This window comes from Athene noctua, chromosome 5, assembly GCF_965140245.1.
Source record: "Athene noctua chromosome 5, bAthNoc1.hap1.1, whole genome shotgun sequence".
Classification (NCBI taxonomy): domain Eukaryota; kingdom Metazoa; phylum Chordata; class Aves; order Strigiformes; family Strigidae; genus Athene; species Athene noctua.
In genome coordinates, this window is record NC_134041.1 from 8,011,284 (window position 1) to 8,030,983 (window position 19,700).

General features: G+C 53.1%; 1 protein-coding gene across 2 annotated transcripts; it reads left to right on the plus strand.

Moving 5' to 3' along the window:
• The first annotated feature begins 17,235 nt into the window (after positions 1 to 17,235).
• Positions 17,236 to 19,405, plus strand: DMRTA2 (DMRT like family A2). 2 transcript variants are annotated; one of them, XM_074908103.1, is made up of 3 exons: positions 17,236 to 17,728; positions 17,773 to 17,814; positions 17,921 to 19,405. In XM_074908103.1, the coding sequence occupies exons 1-3, from the start codon at positions 17,236 to 17,238 to the stop codon at positions 18,793 to 18,795; spliced, it is 1,410 nt and encodes a 469-aa protein (XP_074764204.1). In that variant the 3' UTR covers positions 18,796 to 19,405. The 2 variants fall into 2 exon arrangements, with proteins under 2 accessions (XP_074764204.1, XP_074764205.1); XM_074908104.1 differs by lacking the exon at positions 17,773 to 17,814.
• Positions 19,406 to 19,700: the final 295 nt, after the last annotated feature.

Consider the following 19,700-nt stretch of genomic DNA (forward strand, 5'->3'; position numbering starts at 1 on the left):
CTTGTTGAAGTCAGTGCTCCCAGAGTTTGTTTGGCCTTTTTTTTTTTTTTTTAAACTTTTATTATTTTTTCTCTCATTTTGTTCATATTGCAAAATACACTGTCATTATCAAAATGTTCTAGTGATAATTAACTGGAAGTGTTCAAAGTGGTGGCATTACTGCCCTTTGCTATAAAGATATCAAGATCAGTATACAGGGATCATTTTGCCACAACGTAAACAACTGTATCACTCTTTAAATAAAACATTTATGATTTTGGTCCTTAAATACTTTGGGCCTGATTTAAAGAAGCAACCATCTACAGTCACCTTTCCAAATTACACCCTCAGTGCAAACCCTCAATCCCTGTGTAGAAACATTATTATTCTATGCCATCATTTTCTGCTCTCCTAAACCATGGTATTCACTTCCCATGTTCTGCTGGCATGGTTAATCCTCTAGTCAGTCTACAGACTAATTTTGTAATTCATTATTACCCTAAAACTGTAACACTGTTGCTACAGAGCATACCCCTGATTCCACCTTTTTATCTTCAGGTTCTTCACATTAATGGATTATCATTAACGTGATTAATGCATTAGTTTTAAGTCTTAAGGAATTACTGTTAATGAATGGAATCCTGTACGATGTGTTGGCTCTCATTATTGGCCTGCAGAGCATTCTGGGGAAGGTGGGGCGCGCTCAGGCTTTTGAAGAAACTTCCTGCCTATTGACATTGGTGTTTGAAATAATTATGAGAGAATATGCAGAGCACAAGTGTTTGCTCTGTATTCTCTGCATACGCACTCTTAAATTTAGTGAGTGCTGAGGGTGTTTCTAATGGAGCTATGTTGGGGGTTTTGTTTATTCTTTTTAATGTAGCAGAAAAGGACTTTGGCTTTCGTAAACTGTACCTACTCAGTGACATTAGAAACTTAAAATAAATTTTCAATTACAGTAATATTTCTACTAAAAAGTTATGATTTCACTCTTCCGTATGTGGGGAAAAACAAAATCGCCATGACCCAGATTCGCAGAAGGACTGAAGCACTTCATTTGCCAAGCCTCATGTCCAGACTCCCTAAATGCACAGGAAGAGTTAGGTGCCTTTAAATGGGGTCCACAACAAGCAAAAAATACACAAGTACATCTCCAAACAAAGCAAAGCAAAAAAACCCACATGTGAAGAGTCACTACCAGGCAGAACCAGAAACTGCTCAGCATGGTCAGTAGGAAGTGCTAAAGGTGGCGATGTCTTGTGTATGCCGTTCCTCCCTGAGGTTGGGCTGCCGACTCCCTGCGGGCCCAGGGCGCTTCCTTCTACCGGGGGCTCACGGCACCGAGACTGTACACCGAGGTAAGTACAGCTCCCTTCTTCCAGCATTTGACAAAGCACCTGATACTTTTTTTATTTTGAAGCAGTGATAGCGACCTTTTCTCGAGTCTCCCCTGGAGTGTTGACTGAATTTTACTTTACACTGAAGTTCATCCATATTGTAAGTCGTATGGGCCTGAGGAGAAACAAGCCCCTGTGTCAGACATTTCAGAAGATTTGTACACCACCATAGTACAGGCTACTTCTAATGTGTCTACTTTTTCTGCTGTCAAAGCTGTTTGACTGCCAAAATAAAGTATTCTTTAAGCTCCTTGAGAGGGAAGGTGCAAGCAGGAGTGTCAGTCTTCAGGCTAGCAGATGGGCTGCTTGCCTGGGATGAGCTATCCAGCCCTTTCCAGTGACTGTTCACTGCAGTCATTGCTGTTTTCAGACAGATGACCTCAGAGGAGACTGAATGTTGATTCTGTACCTTAGTTAAATTTTCATATTCTACTTTTATAGAAGAGAAGGCATCAGCAGTAGCCTTAATTACATCCTTTTTTTTTTCTGGGCAGGTCATGAAACTAAGCAAAAATGGCTATATTGTACAGTGTGACCTGTTGTTCATTACCTGGAATGATTTCCTTGCAGATGACAGCGATGGAGAAATACTGAATTTAGCACTAAACATGTCAGGATCCAGGCAGTTTTATACTCAATCTGGTATAGATCTGCACAGCTGCCAGAAGAGCCACCTCTGCCCCCGTCCTACCCTGGGACCAGTCAAACTCATCTAAAAACTAACCGTTTTTTTCCTGGAGTAGTTTTCAGATGGATTAGCTGGCTGTGTGGCTGTATGTACACGAGCACTGACAAAAAGCAGAAGGAGGAGCTTGCAGGGGGTGAGTAACTGAAGATGGGAGGAAGGCAGGGCTGCTCCCTCTGACAGCAGTGCTGATTCACGTGGGATTGTACTGATCATGGGCCTCAAAATATTTTTTGAATCCATTGTAACTACCTTTACATTTTACACTCATCTTTTTACTTTCAAGCAAATCAAACAAATGGCACAAAGGTTTTGGTGTCTGAAGGTTCTGTAAGTTTTGTGAAAGTTGGTAGCCCAGAGTTCAAGAAATGGGAAGCCAGACAGGAGGGTACTTTGTGTGCAGTGAGGCTAAGGCTCATTCTACATCAAACTCTTACTAGTCACTACAGACCCGAGAGAGCAGCCCAAGTACCCTACCTGCAGGAAAAAACTTCCAACGGGATTTAATGTCTCATTTGATACTAGAGAAATTGCTCCTTACTCATGGCTTTTCTCCGTGAATTCTCTTATGTGTAATAAAGACTGAAGTCAAACTACAGCCTTAAAATAACTCAATTGAAGTGTCACTGGTTATAGAAGTAGGCTTCATTAGTTATTGTTCTCACAAAACTACTGGTTAACACGATCATTATTTTGTACTTACTGCCAATGAATTTCATTTACTATTTTTCCAACTTCACAGTTCATTGCTATTGACTTTCGATCCAGTCATTTTGAATGAGATTGTATCAGCCACTACTATCATCACCTTACTACTGATAACCTTTTTCAAGATAATGTGTGAGTAGCTTGAATAACACAGATTTCCACACAGATCCTTGGGGACACTGCTGGTATCCTTTCTCACGGTGGGAACTGTTGCTTACTGCTTCCAGCTATCAACCTCTGAGTAATACTCCTTTTTTTTTTTTTTTCCCCTCAAGAAAAGATGTTTCCACTATAGTAAACATCTCTACAAATGACTTCGTTTTCCTCCAATTGCCCTACTTTCATTCAATATTCCTTTTACACCCTGAAAATATTCGTTTAATTATCTTTCTGGTGGGCTTCCTGTTCTGATATTTTAAATCTTTTACACCTTTGGTAATTTTTCCTCAAGGTCTGTCAGTTGTTTAGTTCTGTTTCTGTGTCTTCCATAAGTTAACTTTCCACAGTCATGTTATTTTCTGTTCTCCTCACTTGAGTCTGTCTTTCAGTTGCATCCTTTAATATGCTGGCTCAAATGGCTCAATGACTTCTGTTGGGCAGCTGGAGTCTTTTTAAGTGCAATATATGTGTACTCTGAGGATCTAAGACAGTGTCTTCAAATAGTTTTGATTACAGTCTTAGTCTTTTACCTGTGACCTAATTTCTCTTTGTTATCCTCTTTACGCAGTTTTCTTTTTAAAGATAAATGCTACTCTGGTGATTTTTTTTATTTTTTATTTTTTATTTTTTTAGTAAAATAGTGAACATATGTATGATTTCATTCACCTCAGCATGTTTTCTATCATTTTATTTGCCTCTGTGCTTTCTTTAACCTATAGTAGTCACAGCCCGTATTACCATGAATTACTATAATTTATTACTAAATATAGGTATTTTATACCTTGTAACTACAGCATCCAATTCCTGATCTTAACTTTTCTAAATTTACTGGTATACCTAATTTGTTGTCATTTGAAACCTCTCTTTTGGTTTCAGCCATTTTAGGAGTTTTTAAATTATTCTATTGTATATATAGAAACATTTTTCATTTTGTCTAGGTCTGTTTGCCTGGTTCATATGCCTTGATTAATTAAGACTTTTGTTATGTAAGGAAAAGCAAGCATTTCCAAAATGTGGTGTCAATTGAGAAGGGATATTTTTTGAATTACAATTATAAAATCACATCTACGGAGGAACTTAATATAATTATTTTGTGGATCTAATTTTTTAAATCTAGGGGGTTTTTAAGAATGTAAGTATAACCTATGAATTGCAGAGAACATTCTGCTGCTGAAAAACACTTCTACTTTCCCAACGTTTAGATGAAGGTGAATAAGACACTGTGTAACTTGTGGTATCCTCTAATGTAGGAAAAAAAAAAAACAAAAAAAACCAAAAAACCAAAACAAACCCAAAACTGAGGCTTTACAATTCCTTTTTAACTTTTAGTTTACCAATCTTCCCTAGTCATATGAAAAATGGTTTTATGCACATTTATTAAAAACATTCAGGTACTCTCAACTGGGAAGTCTTAGTAGATACAAAACATTCATTTTATGAGCGATCTCAAAGCAAATGTGCAGTTTACTCTGCTGACAATTTTATTTTGGCAGCTACTGCATTCTTTCATCATTCCCTGTATTTTAGATGTTTTCGAGCGTATTCTTTCCTTCAGATAACACTTACTATCATATTGTCACCTTGTCATCATGCAGTCACTATGCACATGCAGTACCTCTTATCAATCCAAATTCGCCAGATTCAACAGAATACACATTCTAACCAGTTAATTCTTAACTTTGCTTTACAAACACCCTCCTAGTTTTATTAGCATTTATCCAGCTGCCGTCATAGTCTGCTTATGGAATCAAACCAATTTTCCTTGTGAAATTACAGTAGTTTTCCAAAATGAAGCAAAGTAGTGATCTGATAACTAGTTTTCACTGAAATAAAAATGCCGCTAATAGCAGAAATAATTAAGCAAAGTTAGGTTAACACCACTGGATTCCATAATCCAGTGGCTGCTTGATGCCTGCTTTAAGAATCACTGAGGTCAAATATATATAAAAAAAATAAATACTGTAAGATGTACTTGGCTACTGCAGTTCTTAAGCAGTGGCACAGCACAACCGATTGCACTACACCCAACTCATGCTCTCCGTGCTGAAAGAGGCAATAGTATTAAGAGTAACCATGTTGCTTTTATACCATCCTGTAGTAAAATAATCTCCCATAAGTAGACTGAATCCTTAAGAGACCAATTAAACTAACTTTACAGCAGTTATGCACTACTGGGTTGGTGAAAAGGGGTTGGTCACAGCAGGATAAGAATCAAGCTCCTAAATGAAGAGCAGCTGAAGTAAGGTAGTATGAAAGAAGCACAACAGAAATTACACCATCAAAAAAGCTGTTAAAGTGTTGTTACAGAAATATTAACTTAGGTTTCATCTTTGATTTAAAATTTCAGCTTCTAATAGATTCTTTCTTTCAATAAATGGTTATTCCCATTAATTAAAAACATTATTTAAAATAAGATTTTTTTTTTTTTAATAATTACTTGCTTATGAGAATCTTATAACAAGGAATTTATCTTCCAAGAGAAAGTGGAATTGGTTGCCCTCAAAGTGTAATGTGGATTTAAAAAAAATCTTTCAGTTACTATAATCACAGATATATTTAATTAGTCAATCCACTTAAACAGAAAAATGGATTTTCAGGTTATTTATATACCACTAGGAAAAAGGACTAATAATTATTAATAAAGTAGGTAAGGCCCATATGATTTTTTAAGCAGAGAATAAGGCTGAAGACTTTATATACTCTATACAACTTAATGGTATACATCTTTGTTTAAGCACTGCAGAAAAATGTTCTTCTTCCCAACTGAAGAGGAAATAATTTAATTTACAGGGGGAAAATGTTGTTAATAATGAAGAAAGCTCTGTTCTTAAAAGAAACTATTATCCAGACTTGGAATTACATTGGAAAAATAGACCCACTGTAATATTAGTCTCAAAATGAATGATAAATTCTGATCACACTATCTCAGGGGGGAAAAAAAAAGTCTACTGCAGCAATAACTGAAAAAAGATGGAGTCCTTCTCTTGAGGGAGGATTTCTTGGCGACCAGTTTGTCCTGTCTGAAGTAATGAAAACTTCCGGAGTTGGAAACAACAAGCGCAAAGTGCAGCAGTTCTTCACCAACAGAAAATAATGGGGAAAAATTTGCAAGACTTCTTCAAGTTCACTTTTTCTCCCCCTGTGGTGATAACGTTGTTCCATGTCCCATAAATACAATGTTTTTTGAGTAACCGTTAGCAACGATCTTGTGCTTAATGGGAGCGCATAACTCGTACCTGAAAACCAGCCGTTGTGTCCTCATGCCGTGGATTTAACCTGTTCCTGCTCTTCCTGACCTGCAGGCACCAGCTGCTCTCAAGCTCCCCTCGGGGCAGGACTAGGCCCGTGGCCACCAATCCCTTTCTCTTGACATCGCACCTTCGCTATCACTTCTCCCAGAGCCTCACAGCTAAGGGGGTGCTTCACACCCAGTCGGGACATTTTCTCCTCCGGGTTTTGGGGGGTTGACAAACGCAAGTTTTGGAGAAGCGCTGGGTGCAGGCCGCAGCCGAGGCCGCCCCTGAGGGAGTCAAAGGCCGCCCCGGCCTCGCCGCCCCGCTGGGTCCCGCTTAACCTCCGGGGCCGGAGCACAGAGAGATGCCCAGAGGAGCCTCTGGCTCCTCCGTCAGCGATCAGGGCCGGCGGCCTGACCGCCGGTGTCCCCCGGGTACCGCAGGCGCGGGCGGCTCATGGCGGGAGGAGCCGCCCCCGAGGCCTTCCCGCCGCCGGTGGGTGCGAGGAGAGGCTCCCGCTCAGGGCTCGACGGCAGCGGGGGGCTCCGGCGGGGCAGGGAGGCGGGAAGGCGGCAGAGACCCGAGCAGGGCAGGGGCTGCGTGAGGGGCGCCGGGGCGGGACGGCGCGGGGAGCGGAACCGGCCCCGCATAGCGGCTCCCGCCGGCCCGGCCCGGGCAGCGCCGCGACAGGGACCCCCTCGCTCCTCCTCCCCGGCCGCTCTGGCAGAGTTTGCTCCCTCAGGGACGGGCCCGCTCCGGGGTCCCCGCGGGGGAAGCGCCTGTGCTCGGCGGCTGAGGAAATGGCGGCCGCGGCAACGGACCGACCGGTGTCCCGCCGGCGGCCCCCCCCCACCGCCTGCCCTGCCCGCTCCTCCCGAGGTATGTGGCCGGCGGGGACCGGGACACCCCCTGTCACCCTCCCGGCACAGGCCGGGATCGAGCGGCACCGGCCAGGAGCCGGAGGCGCCATGGCAAACCGCGCCTTCGCACCTCGGGGCCGGCGGGCTCCTCCGTGGAAACCCGGAGAAGACGCCCCGCACGCCCGAGCGGGTGCCGTCCCCTCGGGGAGCCCGGCGCGCCCGGCAGCCGCCCCTCCTGGGCTGGGGAGGAGCCGTCGACGGAAAAATCCCACCCCACCCCTCCCCGGGCACCGGAGCGCCGGCGGCGGCGGGCGGGCGGAGCGGCGAGCGCCCGGGCACGGGGCGGGCAGGAGCGAGGCCGCGCACCGAGCGGCCCGGCCCCGGGAGCGCCGCGCCGGCCGTAAGCCAAAACGCTTTCACGGTACCACGGGGCCGCCCGGGGCAGCGGCAGCCGGGGCGGCGGGGCCAGGCCGCTCCCCCGGGTCCCGCCTGCCCCGCGCAGACCCTCGGCGCGGAGCTGACTCCGCACGCCGGCCCGGCTCCGCCCGCACGGCCGCGGGGGAATGTAGCCTCGCCAAAATATAGTGAAAATTAATAAAAGAAGGATCGAAAGGGGAAAATAAAACAAAACAAAAAAACCCCACAGCTGGAGCGAGGCCGCTCGTTGCTGTGCCTTTGGCGAGCGTGGGGCCGGGGCGGCGGCGGGTGCCCTTCCCCGCGGGCGGAGATGGAGCCGCTCAGCCCTGCTCTGGGCGAGGGGGCGCGCACGAAAAAAATGGGCATCGCCGGGAAAGAGAAAAAAACAAAACAAAACAAACAACAAACCATCAAACACATGGAGCCGAAAGCCCTGGCATTGCCCCAGCGCTGGCCGGTCCCGCAGGGCTGATGGCAAGCGGCGCGGCACGGGGCCGGGGCTGGACGGTGCGGATGGTCCATCATTAACTTAAGAGTAGTCTGTGTTTGCATAAGGACCCCATTAAATAGCGTATGTTACCTGTAAAAAGAATACTTTTTTTTTTTTTTCCTAAATGCGTGAGGGTTTTGATGATGCTACTGCATCGTCTCTCTTCTCCCGCCCCTCTGCAAGCACTCTCAATATGTCTCTTTAACGACATAGGTTGTATTTATCTATCGCATTCCGGCAGGATCGTTAAACCCCTGAACTCCTCGGGCAACAAACATGGAGGGGGGCGTGGGGGGGAAATCCTCCGGCAAATCCAACTGGGGCTGTCATGATCATGAATAAAAATAAAAGGCTTAATCTTCTGCTTTCGGCTAACGAAACAATTTAGCCTCCAAAATATGGAAGCGCTCCGATGCGCTGAGCCGGGCCGGGGCAGGCGGAGGAGAGCGGCCCCGCGGGTCGGGGCGGCCGTCCCGCTGCCACGGGCGGGGGCACTGCCCCGGCCGCCCCCCGCTCCCCCCGGCCCGGCCGCCGGGCCCCAGCAGGCAGGAGGGAGCGCGAGGGTTTTTAATTACACTCCTTCCCTTTGCTCCCTTCATTTTTCTGCACCCTTTGCAGCGAGACACACTTGGAATCAGAGTGGTTGTGACATTTTGGTGGCAGCTTATTGTGCGGAACACTTAAAGTTTAAAAAACAAGCCCCATAGAAGTTGAGGGGCTTAAAGCAGCCCCCTTTGTGGGGCAAGACATAGAGTTTTGATTCTGGACAATGGTGTTTCTCAAATTTCTTCCAAAAACCTGCACCCCATCTGTGATCTCAATGAAATCGCTTTTCTCTCTCCCTTCAATTCATTTGGCAAAGGCGAAGCAGATGCATGGGACGGGGTCTGAATTTTAATTATTAGGTTTTACCTGAAACAAAACAGCAAATCCTTTTTACCATGTGTTTGAAGTTAGGAGACGGGTAGGGGAATATAAAATATAATTAAAAAGCTCTCGGATCGTTAGGGAGCTGACAAGAGCCTTTTTAATGAACCTCTCGGAGCGCCCTATAGTAAATTAGCAGAGCGGGGCTTTCCTGAGTCATTCTGCTTCTGAACTGCTGCCTCCTCTTTACCTGCGTGTGTGTGAGTGTGAGCGTGTGTTTCCACGCCGCAGGCCCACGGCTGCGGGAGAGGCTGCGGCACACGCGTGTTTTCCTGTGCCACGGAAAGCGCCCGTGGCGCGCCGGCTCCCAGCGGAGCCTTCGCTGCCCCGCAGCCACCTGCAAGGTGACGGGGAGAGGAGGGGGGCAGCCTGTGCCGAGCCGCCCCCCCGCCCCGCGGCTGCCTGCCCGGGGCCCGCTCCACCGTCCCGCGGGGGTTTGCAGCGCTCCCAAACGCTCCGCGCTCCCGGGGCAACCCCTGCGCCCCCCCCCCCCCCCCTCCCCCCCTCCGCCCTCCGCGCATTATCTCGAAGTGCATTTAACCATCAATAAGGTGCGAAGGGAAAATTGTCTGTCACTTTAATCCATGCCCGAGGGGCTGGGAAATAAAAAAGGGAGAGGGAGAAGGAGGGAGAGAGAGAGAGAGAGAAAAGGAAAGTCTTAAAGAGCCTAAAATCCACACAAGAGCTGTGGGAATGCGGGAGCCCGGCTCTGCTCTCCCCGGCCATCCCTCAATTAGCAGCGAGCTCCCCGTACAGGGGAGAGCTGCCTTCCGAGCCTGCTTTGGGAAGGGATCGGCTCCGCCGCCCTTGCTGCCCCCGGAGAGCGAGGCAGCCGCTCCGGGGGGCAGCGGGGGGCTCCCCCCGGACGGTCCCGGCCCGCGCTGGGCTCCGCCCGGGAGAAAGGGAAATTCCTGCCCACGTCTCTCTCGACTGTGCATCCGCTCCACTTGTCTCTCAGGAGCGGGTGGAAGAAGGGGGGGGGAAGTCGGCATCCGTACCCCACCCCCCCACAGCCCCCCCGCGCAGAGGGCTGCCCCCCGGCTGGGGGTGCCTGGCTTTCCCCCTCCGCAGAGAGAGGCTGCCTCCTCCCGCCCGCTCCGCTAAAGCGATTAAGATTTCTTTCCCCTTCCTCGGGAAGCCCCAGAGCGAGTCTCTGCCAAACCCGGGGGACATCAGCCAGCACCAAAGGCCCGGGAGACGGAACCCGGATTTTTAATTTTTAGCTCCAGAACATGGGGGGGTTGGTGGGAGATTTTTGCGCGTGTGCGCTTTTTTTCGTCTTTCTGTGTGTCTGTGTGCGTGTGTGTGGATGGGTACAAGCTCTCAGAGAAAAGAAATTTTAGAGTAACAACTAAAGGCTTTCTTGTGCAGTTATTTTAAGGGCTTTGTTCAGTGCCTGAAGGGGGATGCGCCCATTTGTTCGGGAGGGGATTCATCACATGCCCCTTTCATGTGAACCAGAGGTTAACAACCTAATGAGCACTTGGTGAAGAGATGAAGCGTGTAAAGAGCCCGATTTTCCCAAATCCTGGGCTGCTGTCTTGGGGATGTGCTACTCTAACCTCTGCTGGGCTAATAGTCTCAGCACTTCCAGCGGGGAGGCCCCGGGAGGCAACCGGGTCCAGCAGCGCTCAGGCAGGGCAGCAGCAGCGAGACAGCCCGTTTCCAATACCCCACCGGGGAGCCGGGGGGGCCCAGCCCCGCCGCTACATATGTTGGGTCAAGTCTCCCCATTGTGAGCGTGTAAAAAGGTGTAAAAACTCAATCATCTGTAGCTTTTTTAAAGGGAGGGCTTACCCTGGATTTGTTGCATAATGGATTGTTAAAAAAGTAGAGGGTTGAATTAAAACTGTTCCCTAGTCACTTTTAATTAGACCACTCTATTTAATTAGCAAAGTTGAAACATGCAATTAAAATTAGCTCAGTTTAGCACATATTAAAGGAAATGGGGGACGCGGCTCCGGCTCATGTTAAAGCGAGTCGGAGGAGAAATGGCGGAGAAGTTTGAGTCTAAGTGAAATGACTCTGTAGAGGTGATTCAGCGAGCGACCATCTGTTAGCGGACCCGCCGTCCTCCCCTTAATTACGAACCCTCTCCTAATGTCTCTGCAGTGACCGTCCCCTCAACGCCAACGCGTTACACACGCCCGGCGCCGTTGGACGGTGCAAAGTACTTGGGGAGAGCGCCTGTGCGTGTACCGATGATGTGCGGGTTTCCAAAAAGCTGGCACCGGGGCCGGAGGGTGCCCGGTGGGGTCAGGCAGCCCCGGCCCCCGCCGCCCGCCTCCCCGCCGGGCAGCCGATGGGCTGCGGGGCGGAGAGGAGCCCACGCAGGAATACGTGGAGCCCCGTTTTCTCTTATGTCCTTCCACGAATCTCTCTGCCTTGCCTCTTTTTCCTCCCCCACTGGGAGCCGGGAAATCGAGTTAATAATGTTTCAAATACTTGAGAAGTCCGGGATAACGGGAGCCCCGTCTACCTTTCCCCGCTCCGGGATCTGAAGAGGTTGCCTGGACTAGAAGGAATGTGCCTTTTTCTTGGGGGGGGTGGGGTGGGGGGGGTGGGGGGGGTGGGAGAGTAATTTTCATTCTTGTAATATTGGTTTGGGGATAATTACTTTTAATGTCAAAAAGATTTAGTTTAATATCATCTCTATTAGGCTGCTGGGCGGATAATTAAAAGTGAAGATGATAGCAGCAGGGAAACAGATGGCATTTGCTTACTTTGATTCAGTAGGTAAATAATGAAAAAGTCAATGGCAAACCCCCTAGAACAATTGAAACCTTAAAGAGCACTAACATTAGCAGGTACTTACAAACTGTCTTCCGCTAAGAACGAGATGAAAATACACTAATCAAGAACTATATTTCTCTGGGATGCTTCCGAGCGCTGCGCTGCCTCCGGGCGTGCGTGTCTGCCTTCCCCTACATGGCAGCCAATAGACGGGCTCTTTTTAATTAAGATTTTACTACTGTAATTGGGGGAAGATGCAGCAGCACCGTTGCATGCAGCCCTCTCAAACTTTTGCACGGGAGCAGCGACACGTAGGAAGCCTTTAGGTGAATCAATGAGAGTGAGGAGAGAAATAAACACCGGGAAGATCGGGTCTTCTTAAAAATAAATATAAAAAAGCCGTCTCGTGTTTTATCGAGCTGACCCAGATGTGAGCACTGAGTCTTGGGCGCCGACTTCGTGCGTTTCGGGAGGCTGCCAGAGTCACACACATAACGGGGATAATTAAGCAGCAAACCGGGGCACCACGCAACGAAACGCGACGTTTCTTTTAATTCCTGTAACGAAGTGACGTCGCTTTTCACGAGTCTGGAGGGCGCAGGCTGCCCAAACCGGGGGCGACGTCGCGCCCCGTAATCTGTGGCTCTGACCCCCAACCCCGGGGGGGGCTCCGCGGGGCCGCAGCCGCCTGCGCCCGGCCCGGGCAGGGCTCTCGCCGCGGGGGGACCCGCTCGCCCCGGGCCCTGGAGCTGGCCCAGGAGCCCTGTGCCAAACCTGGGCTGCTCCTCCGGGACCGGCGAGCCCCTGCGGGGGGGCGAGGGGGGGAAAAAAGGAGCTGGGTCCACGCCTCTGCTCTTCTCGTGGCTTTGTCGGGGGTGGAAGGAGCTCCCGGAGCCAAGCTGGGAGTGAGGCAAGCCTCGGGGGCTTTGAAGTTGCATTTCGTTGGGTTTGGAGGAATTAATTTCTCTTTCCTCCGAACGTCGCGGCGTCCCGCTCCGTTGCCCGGCACACCGGCCCGGGCGGCGGGAGCGCGGCTACTCTGGGGGTTCCTAAAGCAAACAGCCCCCCCGCCCCTCCAAGAAAGACACAAGAGCAGGGATGTACATGAAGATTTTATTGTGCCTCGTCAAACAGAGATGAATTGCAGTCGGAGAGAAGGGGGGAAGAAGGGGGGTGTGTGTGTCGGCAACAGCAACCCCCCGCCTCCCGTCCATGCTCACGCACACAGACAGGGCTCTGGCAGGCCGGGACAAAGCTGGAGAAAGCCCTTACCCCACGGCCAGCCCTGGCCGCGGCTTTGCTGATCCGGGCTAACTCACAGCCAAGTTGTGTTTTGTTTGAATAGAAATCTGTGAAATGTGCGCACTGTTTGTCTAGGTTCACAGTGAAAGCTTCCAAAGGAAAATAAAGGAGAGGGGAGAAATTATTAGTATTAAAATCTCAAACCAGAGAGAAGTGAGGCTCCGGGCTCCGAGGCTCTGCTTTGCTAAAGGCACTTTGTGAGAGAACAACGACAAAAAATTAGTTGGCTCCCGTTTGAAAGTGCCCCCTTCAGCGACCGTAGCTGGAAAGAGGAAGGAGCGGAGTTTCTCGGGCCGGGAGGCGTGTGCCGAGTCCGGAGGGGAGGCCTCGGCCCTGGGGTCAGGAGTGACCCCGGCGGCGAGCGGCGCTTTCCCGGCAGCGGCGGGGCCGCGACTTCGCCTTCAGCCCCGCTCGCCCGCCCGCGCCGGGGCTGCTGCCTGCCCGTGCGGGGCCGGAGGAGAGAAGCGGAGGGTGGGAAACCGTTAAACGTTCCTGAAATACTGGGGGAGCCTTTGGCAAATGTTCTCAGGACTTGCTGACGCCTGGGGCTGCGTTACGTCCTCTTGCAATAATCATTTAATATATATTTTTGTTTGTTCACAAACCCCGACTTTTTCGGGGTTGAGATTGAAACTGAGCGTGATATTTAAAAAGCGACGTATGGTTCAGTGTTTTGGATAGGCGGGTGTCTGTGGTGCTGGCTTCGGATAACCAGCAGAAACGGGCGCTGCGCGTTTACGTGCGCAGCGCTGGGACATTGTGTCCGAACTCTTCCTCCACAGTCACTGGGGGACGGGCTGCACCAGCCTACGGAAACTATATGTAACGCCTCGAGATAGAGATGCTCCACATTACGTGTTCAAACTTCCACACCGCCGTTTGCAATGCTACTAACGGCATGAAGCTCTGAACAGAAATCACCACATTTCACTGTCTGGTTAATAACCCACTGGTAGGTTTTTTGGTTGTGATTTCCCCCTCCCCCCCCGGCTCTTTCCAAAATAGATCTTTTAAAACCGCCATACACGGAAAGGATAACCCAGCCTTTTAATTTAAATCAAAGCTGTAAGAAAAAAGAACCGGGGAAATCAGTGTAACCCGCATTCTGTGTTGGTGGTGGCAGGCTGCCTCGGGGGGGAAAGGGGAAGGTGTTTGCAGAAAAAAAAAACCAAACCAAACCAAACCAAAACCACCGCAAAACCAAACAAAACTGCCAGGAAGAAGGGACAACATTTTCTCCATGGTAAGCCAACGTAAAGCAATAATTTAATATTTTCTCATTCAGTCTGATCGAGTTCTACGAATTCCCAATTAAATCAGATGATTTGAGTAATTCTCCCCGGAGAGTAAAATTAGTGGTTGCGAATAAAATTAAATCGGATATTTTGACTTCGCGGCTGTATTAAATAAAGGTGTTATAACACCTAAATCACGAGGAGTGGGTGGCAGCTGTACACACAGAAAGTCGGGCGGGAAAGCGTTCATTTCTTAAAAAAAAAAAGAAAAAGAAAAAGAGGAAGAACGATGTAAGTGTAATAAAAATATTGGCAAGTTTGAGGGCTCTGCTACCTTGCAGTTGTGCTTCTCGCAGCCACGGAAGGAGTGTGACAAAAAGGAAAGGGCAGCGGAGCATCAGCGGGCGCTGCTTGTCCTGCGGCGGGGCTGCCCCGCGGCCCTGCGCGGCACACCGCGGCCCTGCGCGCTTCCCCGGCCGCGGAGGGAGCGGCGGCCAGGTCCGGCACGTTCCGAGGAAAGGCAGATACAGGCTTTCCCTCCTCCCGGCTCGGGTGCCCGAGCGCGGCGGGGGCAGGCAGCTCGCCCCGGGGCAGCCCACCCGGGGAGGCGCCGGGAGAAGGTCCCGCCGCGTGTGACCGCGCGGGTGGGGGTGCTGAGGCGGCGGGGAGGGGGCGCCGCAGCCACCAGCCCCCGGCAGACGGTTCTCGCTACAGGGAAGGACTTACGGACACATGTAACAAAGAACTTTAAAAAGTGCCGAGGAGGACGGGGATCCCTCGTGGGAAACCGAGGGGAGAGCCCTGGGGAAAGGAGTCGGCGTTATTTCCCACCACGGCTGCCGAAGTGCTGCTACCTCCTCCCCGTTACCAGCGAAGGTGACGTCAAACCCGGGTGGTTAATGCTAAAACAAAAGCTTCGGGGTTAATATACAGTTACCAGCCCGACAGCCTCCTCCTCAAAAATCAGCCCCTCGGGTTTTCGTGTCCCCGCGGGGAAGGCGCCTGTCGAACACGTAGTCACGCCAACAGCTGGAGGAGAAAGAGCGAGCTGCACTTTCCGGGGCGCGACGGGCGGGCAGGGCTCGCCCAGCCCACGGAGCGCAACGAAATACGGAGAGTGATACTCACCTCGGGCTTCTCCCAGGGCAGCAGCGCCTGTGAAAGTCACCTGCAGCTGTGGAGTGAGCGAGGGAGGGGAAGGGGGGGAGAGCGAGCGAGCGAAAGGAAGAAGGAAGGAAAAGGGAAGGAGGGAAGGAGGGGGGAAGGAAGGAAAAGGGAAGGAAGGAGGGAAGGAAGGAAGGAAGGAAGGAAGGAAGGAAGGAAGGAAGGAAGGAAGGAAGGAAGGAAGGAAGGAAGGAAGGAAGGAAGGAAGGAAGGAAGGAAGGAAGGAAAAGAGAAGGAAGGAAGAGAGAAGGAAGGAAGAGAGAAGGAAGGAAGGAAGGAAGGAGGAGGGAAAAAAGGAAAAGGGAAGGAATGAGGGAAGGAAGGAGGGAAATAGGAAGGAAGGAAGGAGGAGGGAAGGAAGGGAAAGAAGGAAAAAGGAAGGAGAGAGGCATCGTTACGCACTGTTATAAAACAAAATCTCGAGGGGAGGGGGACACCGTACACTGAATTTGTCACCTTCCACAGTATATTTTCCCTCACCCTTTGGACAAGTGGCACTCGAGAAAAAAAAAAATAAAAACACAACAAACCAACAGCAAACCAAAACCAAACACAAAAACCCCGCGAACAACCACCCCCAACGCCAACCAGCCGGCCGGGCAGACACGGCTCCCACCGGGCTGGCCGAAACCGAGCCACAAACTCTGCGGTAGCGAGAGGCCGGAGCGGCGCCCGCGCGCGCAAGGCGGGAGCACACGCGCACGCCCACGGCCACGCGCGGAGCTCGCGGGTCCCCCCGGGGCCCTCCCGGCTCCCGGCGGGCGCGGCGCGCTCGGGCAGCCGCCGGGCGGACGCGGCGGCCCGTCGGGCGGCCAATCAGCGCGGCGCTTCCCGCCCCTGGCCAATAGCAGGCGCCACATTGTTGTCAAATGTTGCCTAATGGCAACGCGGGGCGCAACAATAGCGCGAGTGGCGGCGGGCGGCGCGGCGGGCAGCGCGCTCTGCCTGCAGCTCCGGCCGCGCGGGCCGCACGCGCCAGGCGGCGCGGGGCGGCGTGTCCCGGGGGGCGCGGGGGGCCCGCGGCGCCTCGGCCCTCGCTCCGCTCCGGCCCTGCCCGGCTCCCTGCACGGCTCCCGCCCCGCCGTCGGCTCTGCCTGCTCCGCCGACGCCGGCCGCCTGCCCGCCCGGGGCTGGCCGCGGCGGGTGAGCCCCGCTGAGCCGAGCTGGGCCGCGGGCGGGGGCTCCCCTACCCGCGGGCTGCCGACCCCTCGGCCCGGCTGCGCTGCTGCTGCTCGGGAGGCGGGGTGACTTTTTTTTTTTTACATTTTTTCCCTTTTTTTTTTTTTTTTTTTTTTTTCCTAATGTTCTCTCCTGGATTTTAGCCTCCGCGTCTTGTGGCGAGGGATCCTGTCGTTGAAGGTGCCGGACTGCTCTTTGAAGGGACGCTTTTAATCTGTGATCGTAGTTAGAGGGGGAAAGGGCAGCCGAGTTTAGGGAGCAGCTGGCGTTTCCACCGGGGCGCCGTGGGGAGCGGCGGTCCCGCCAGCGCGGACGGGAGAGCTCGGCTTTGAGCCCGGCGTGATGGACTTGGCGTTGCGCTGCCAGATGCGCGCGGAGAGCGAGGAAGCGACAGAGATCTAAGTTTTCTCGGATTTTCTTGTGTTAGATTCGCTTTTCGGGCGCGGAGGGGAGGGGAGAAGGGCGCTGAAAGGCTCCCCAGCGTCGCCTCCTCACTTGAACCCCCACTCCGGAGCCGTGTGCCGGCGCGGGGCGGGGGGGTGTGGGACGGGACGGGCACGGACACAGGGGCGGCGAGAGCGAGGCGAGGGGACAGGCGCCGGGGGTTTCTGCATGCCCGCACCCGGGGGGCTCCGTCTGCCCGCCACGCGTGATCGCGCCTGAGGTCGCCGGGAGCTGCTCCGCGTCCGGGCGCGGGTGCGCCGCGGGGGGCTTTGGGGGGAAGGCAGGGAGGGGGGTGCTCGCTCTTTCGGGGCGGGCTCGCCAGGATGGAGCTGCGGTCGGAGCTGCCCAGCGTGCCCGCCGCGCCCCCCCCGGTCCCCCCCAGCTCGGTGGCGGCGGCGGCAGCGGCGGCGGCGGCCACGCTGCCGGTGAGCGTGGCCGGGAGCTTGCTGCGGGCGCCGCCGCTGCTGCTGCGGGCGGCCGAGAAGTACCCGCGGACGCCCAAGTGCGCCCGTTGCCGCAACCACGGGGTGGTGTCGGCGCTGAAGGGCCACAAGCGGTACTGCCGCTGGAAGGACTGCATGTGCGCCAAGTGCACCCTCATCGCCGAGCGGCAGCGCGTCATGGCGGCCCAGGTGGCGCTGCGCCGCCAGCAGGCGCAGGAGGAGAACGAGGCCCGGGAGCTCCAGCTGCTCTACGGCACGGCCGAGGGGCTGGCCCTGGCGGCCGCCAACGGCATCATCCCCCCCCGCCCCGCGTACGAGGTCTTCGGCTCCGTCTGCGCCGGCGGCGGCGGCGAGGGAGGCGCCGGCGCCTCAGGTAAGGCCGCGCTCGGCGCCCTCGGGGGCAGCCCGGGACCGGAGGGGGGTCGGGGCGGCGGGGAGCGAGGGGAGGCGGAGGGGGGGGCGCGGACCCGCCGGGGAGAGGGCGTGTGGCCCCGCTGACAGCCGGGGAGCGCCTGGGCAGCCGCACTGACGGTGTCTCTCCTTCCCCTCCTCCCCCGCCCCGCAGAGTCCAAGATGCAGAAGTTTGAGCTGTTCCCCAAGACGCTGCTGCCGAGCCGCGCCGTCACCCCGCAGCAGGCGGGCGGGAAGCCCCTCTCCCCGGACGGCGAGTCCGTGCCCGGCACCTCCTCCCCAGAAGCTCGCCACGGCTCGGGCTCGGAGAACGGGGACGGCGAGTCCTTCCTGAGCTCGCCCGTCTCCAAGGGCCCGAAGGAGGGGGAGGAGAGCCCGGGCTCCATCAGCCCGCTGGGCTCGGACTCGGGCTCGGAGGCGGACAAGGACGAGCAGGACCCGTCGCCCTCGGCCGGCGGCCGGCAGCGGACTCCCATCGACATCCTGACGCGCGTCTTCCCGGCGCACAAGCGCAGCGTGCTGGAGCTGGTGCTGCAGGGCTGCGGCGGGGACGTGGTACAGGCCATCGAGCAGATCCTCAACAACCGCGGCCCGGAGAAGGGCCCCGAGGATGGCTGGGCTCGGGACGGCGCCTTGCAAGGCCTTCCGCCCACCCCCGCCGCCGCCGCACACCACCGGCCCTTGATAGCCGGCGCCATGGCCCCCGCCATCGGCACGCTGGGCAGCCGCTCCGCCTTCTCCCCCCTGCAGCCCAACGCCACGCACTTCGGGGCCGAGGCCGGCGCCTACCCGCTGGGCACCCACCTGGGACTCAACCCCCTGCGCCTCGCCTACTCGGCGCACAGCCGGGGACTGGCCTTCATGACCCCCTACTCCACGGCCGGGCTGATGCCCACCCTCGGGTTCCGGCCACCCGTGGACTACGCCTTCAGCGACCTCATGCGGGACCGCTCCGCCGTGCACAAGGAGCAGGTCTACTCCGGCGGGCTCTACGGGCCCATGGTCAACAACACCCCCGAGAAGCAATAGCGGGAGGGGGGGCGGCTTCCTAAAGCTCCCCCGTGTCGAGGTAGCTAGGTGGGCAGGGGTGGACGGACACGGGTGGCTCGCTCTCCCCCGTACAGGCGATGGTTGCGTGCGGAGCCCGGCGCGGACAGACGTAGGTGTATTCAAACGGTGATAAAGGTGCACTTTCATTGTCCAGACATGAGTCACTCTTTGTTGCTTATGGCCATAAGCATGGATATCCTTGGTGCGTCGTGGGGTGTACACACACGCTCACACACGCTCTCTCTCCCACACACATACATATATATATGTATACTAGCAAGTGTATAATGTTATAAAATGGAAATCTAAGTTATTAATGTAACTCGTAGGTGAACTTGGTATTAACGTTAAGCTAAAGGTTAGACAGCTCATTGTAATACTTACCAGGCATATAGATTAAACATATTGTCAAATTGAAAGCCTTTTCCTTCCTGCCCCCAGAAATGTTACGATCTGTATATAACATTGGAAAGTAGATATATTTGTAACTGTCCGTAGGACCCCGGCGCCAATGGTGTATGATGGTTTAATAAGCCTCCTTCATTTGTGATCTGCAAGAAAATTGCTTTCTTGTTCCGATGTAGCAAACTTCTTGCTGTTTCTAACAGGTAATTCTGTGTTTCCATTTCATAGAAATAAATGTTATTTTCTATTAAAAAAAAAAATCGGTCTTATAAATGGCGAGTGGTATTTTATGAGACGGTGGAAGTGTGTGTTGGGAAATTCATTTGACTAGTACAGTCAGTATTTAAAAGAGTTCACGCAATTAGTACAAACATGTTTACTACATTTTTATCATGGTCAAACTAAATATTCTTCGGAAAATTTGTAAATAAAAACGAAGCGTACAAACTAGACCAATTTCATTATCAACCGAAATTGTC

Excerpts from the sequence above, each read along its gene's own strand:
- DMRTA2 (XM_074908103.1), top strand. The coding sequence starts at position 17,236 with ATGGAGCTGCGGTCGGAGCTGCCCAGCGTGCCCGCCGCGCCCCCCCCG. Across the intron at positions 17,729-17,772 it reads GGGAGGCGCCGGCGCCTCAG|GGGGGTCGGGGCGGCGGGGA; the intron begins GTAAGGCCGCGC and ends CCGGGACCGGAG. Across the intron at positions 17,815-17,920 it reads GAGGGGAGGCGGAGGGGGGG|AGTCCAAGATGCAGAAGTTT; the intron begins GCGCGGACCCGC and ends CCCGCCCCGCAG.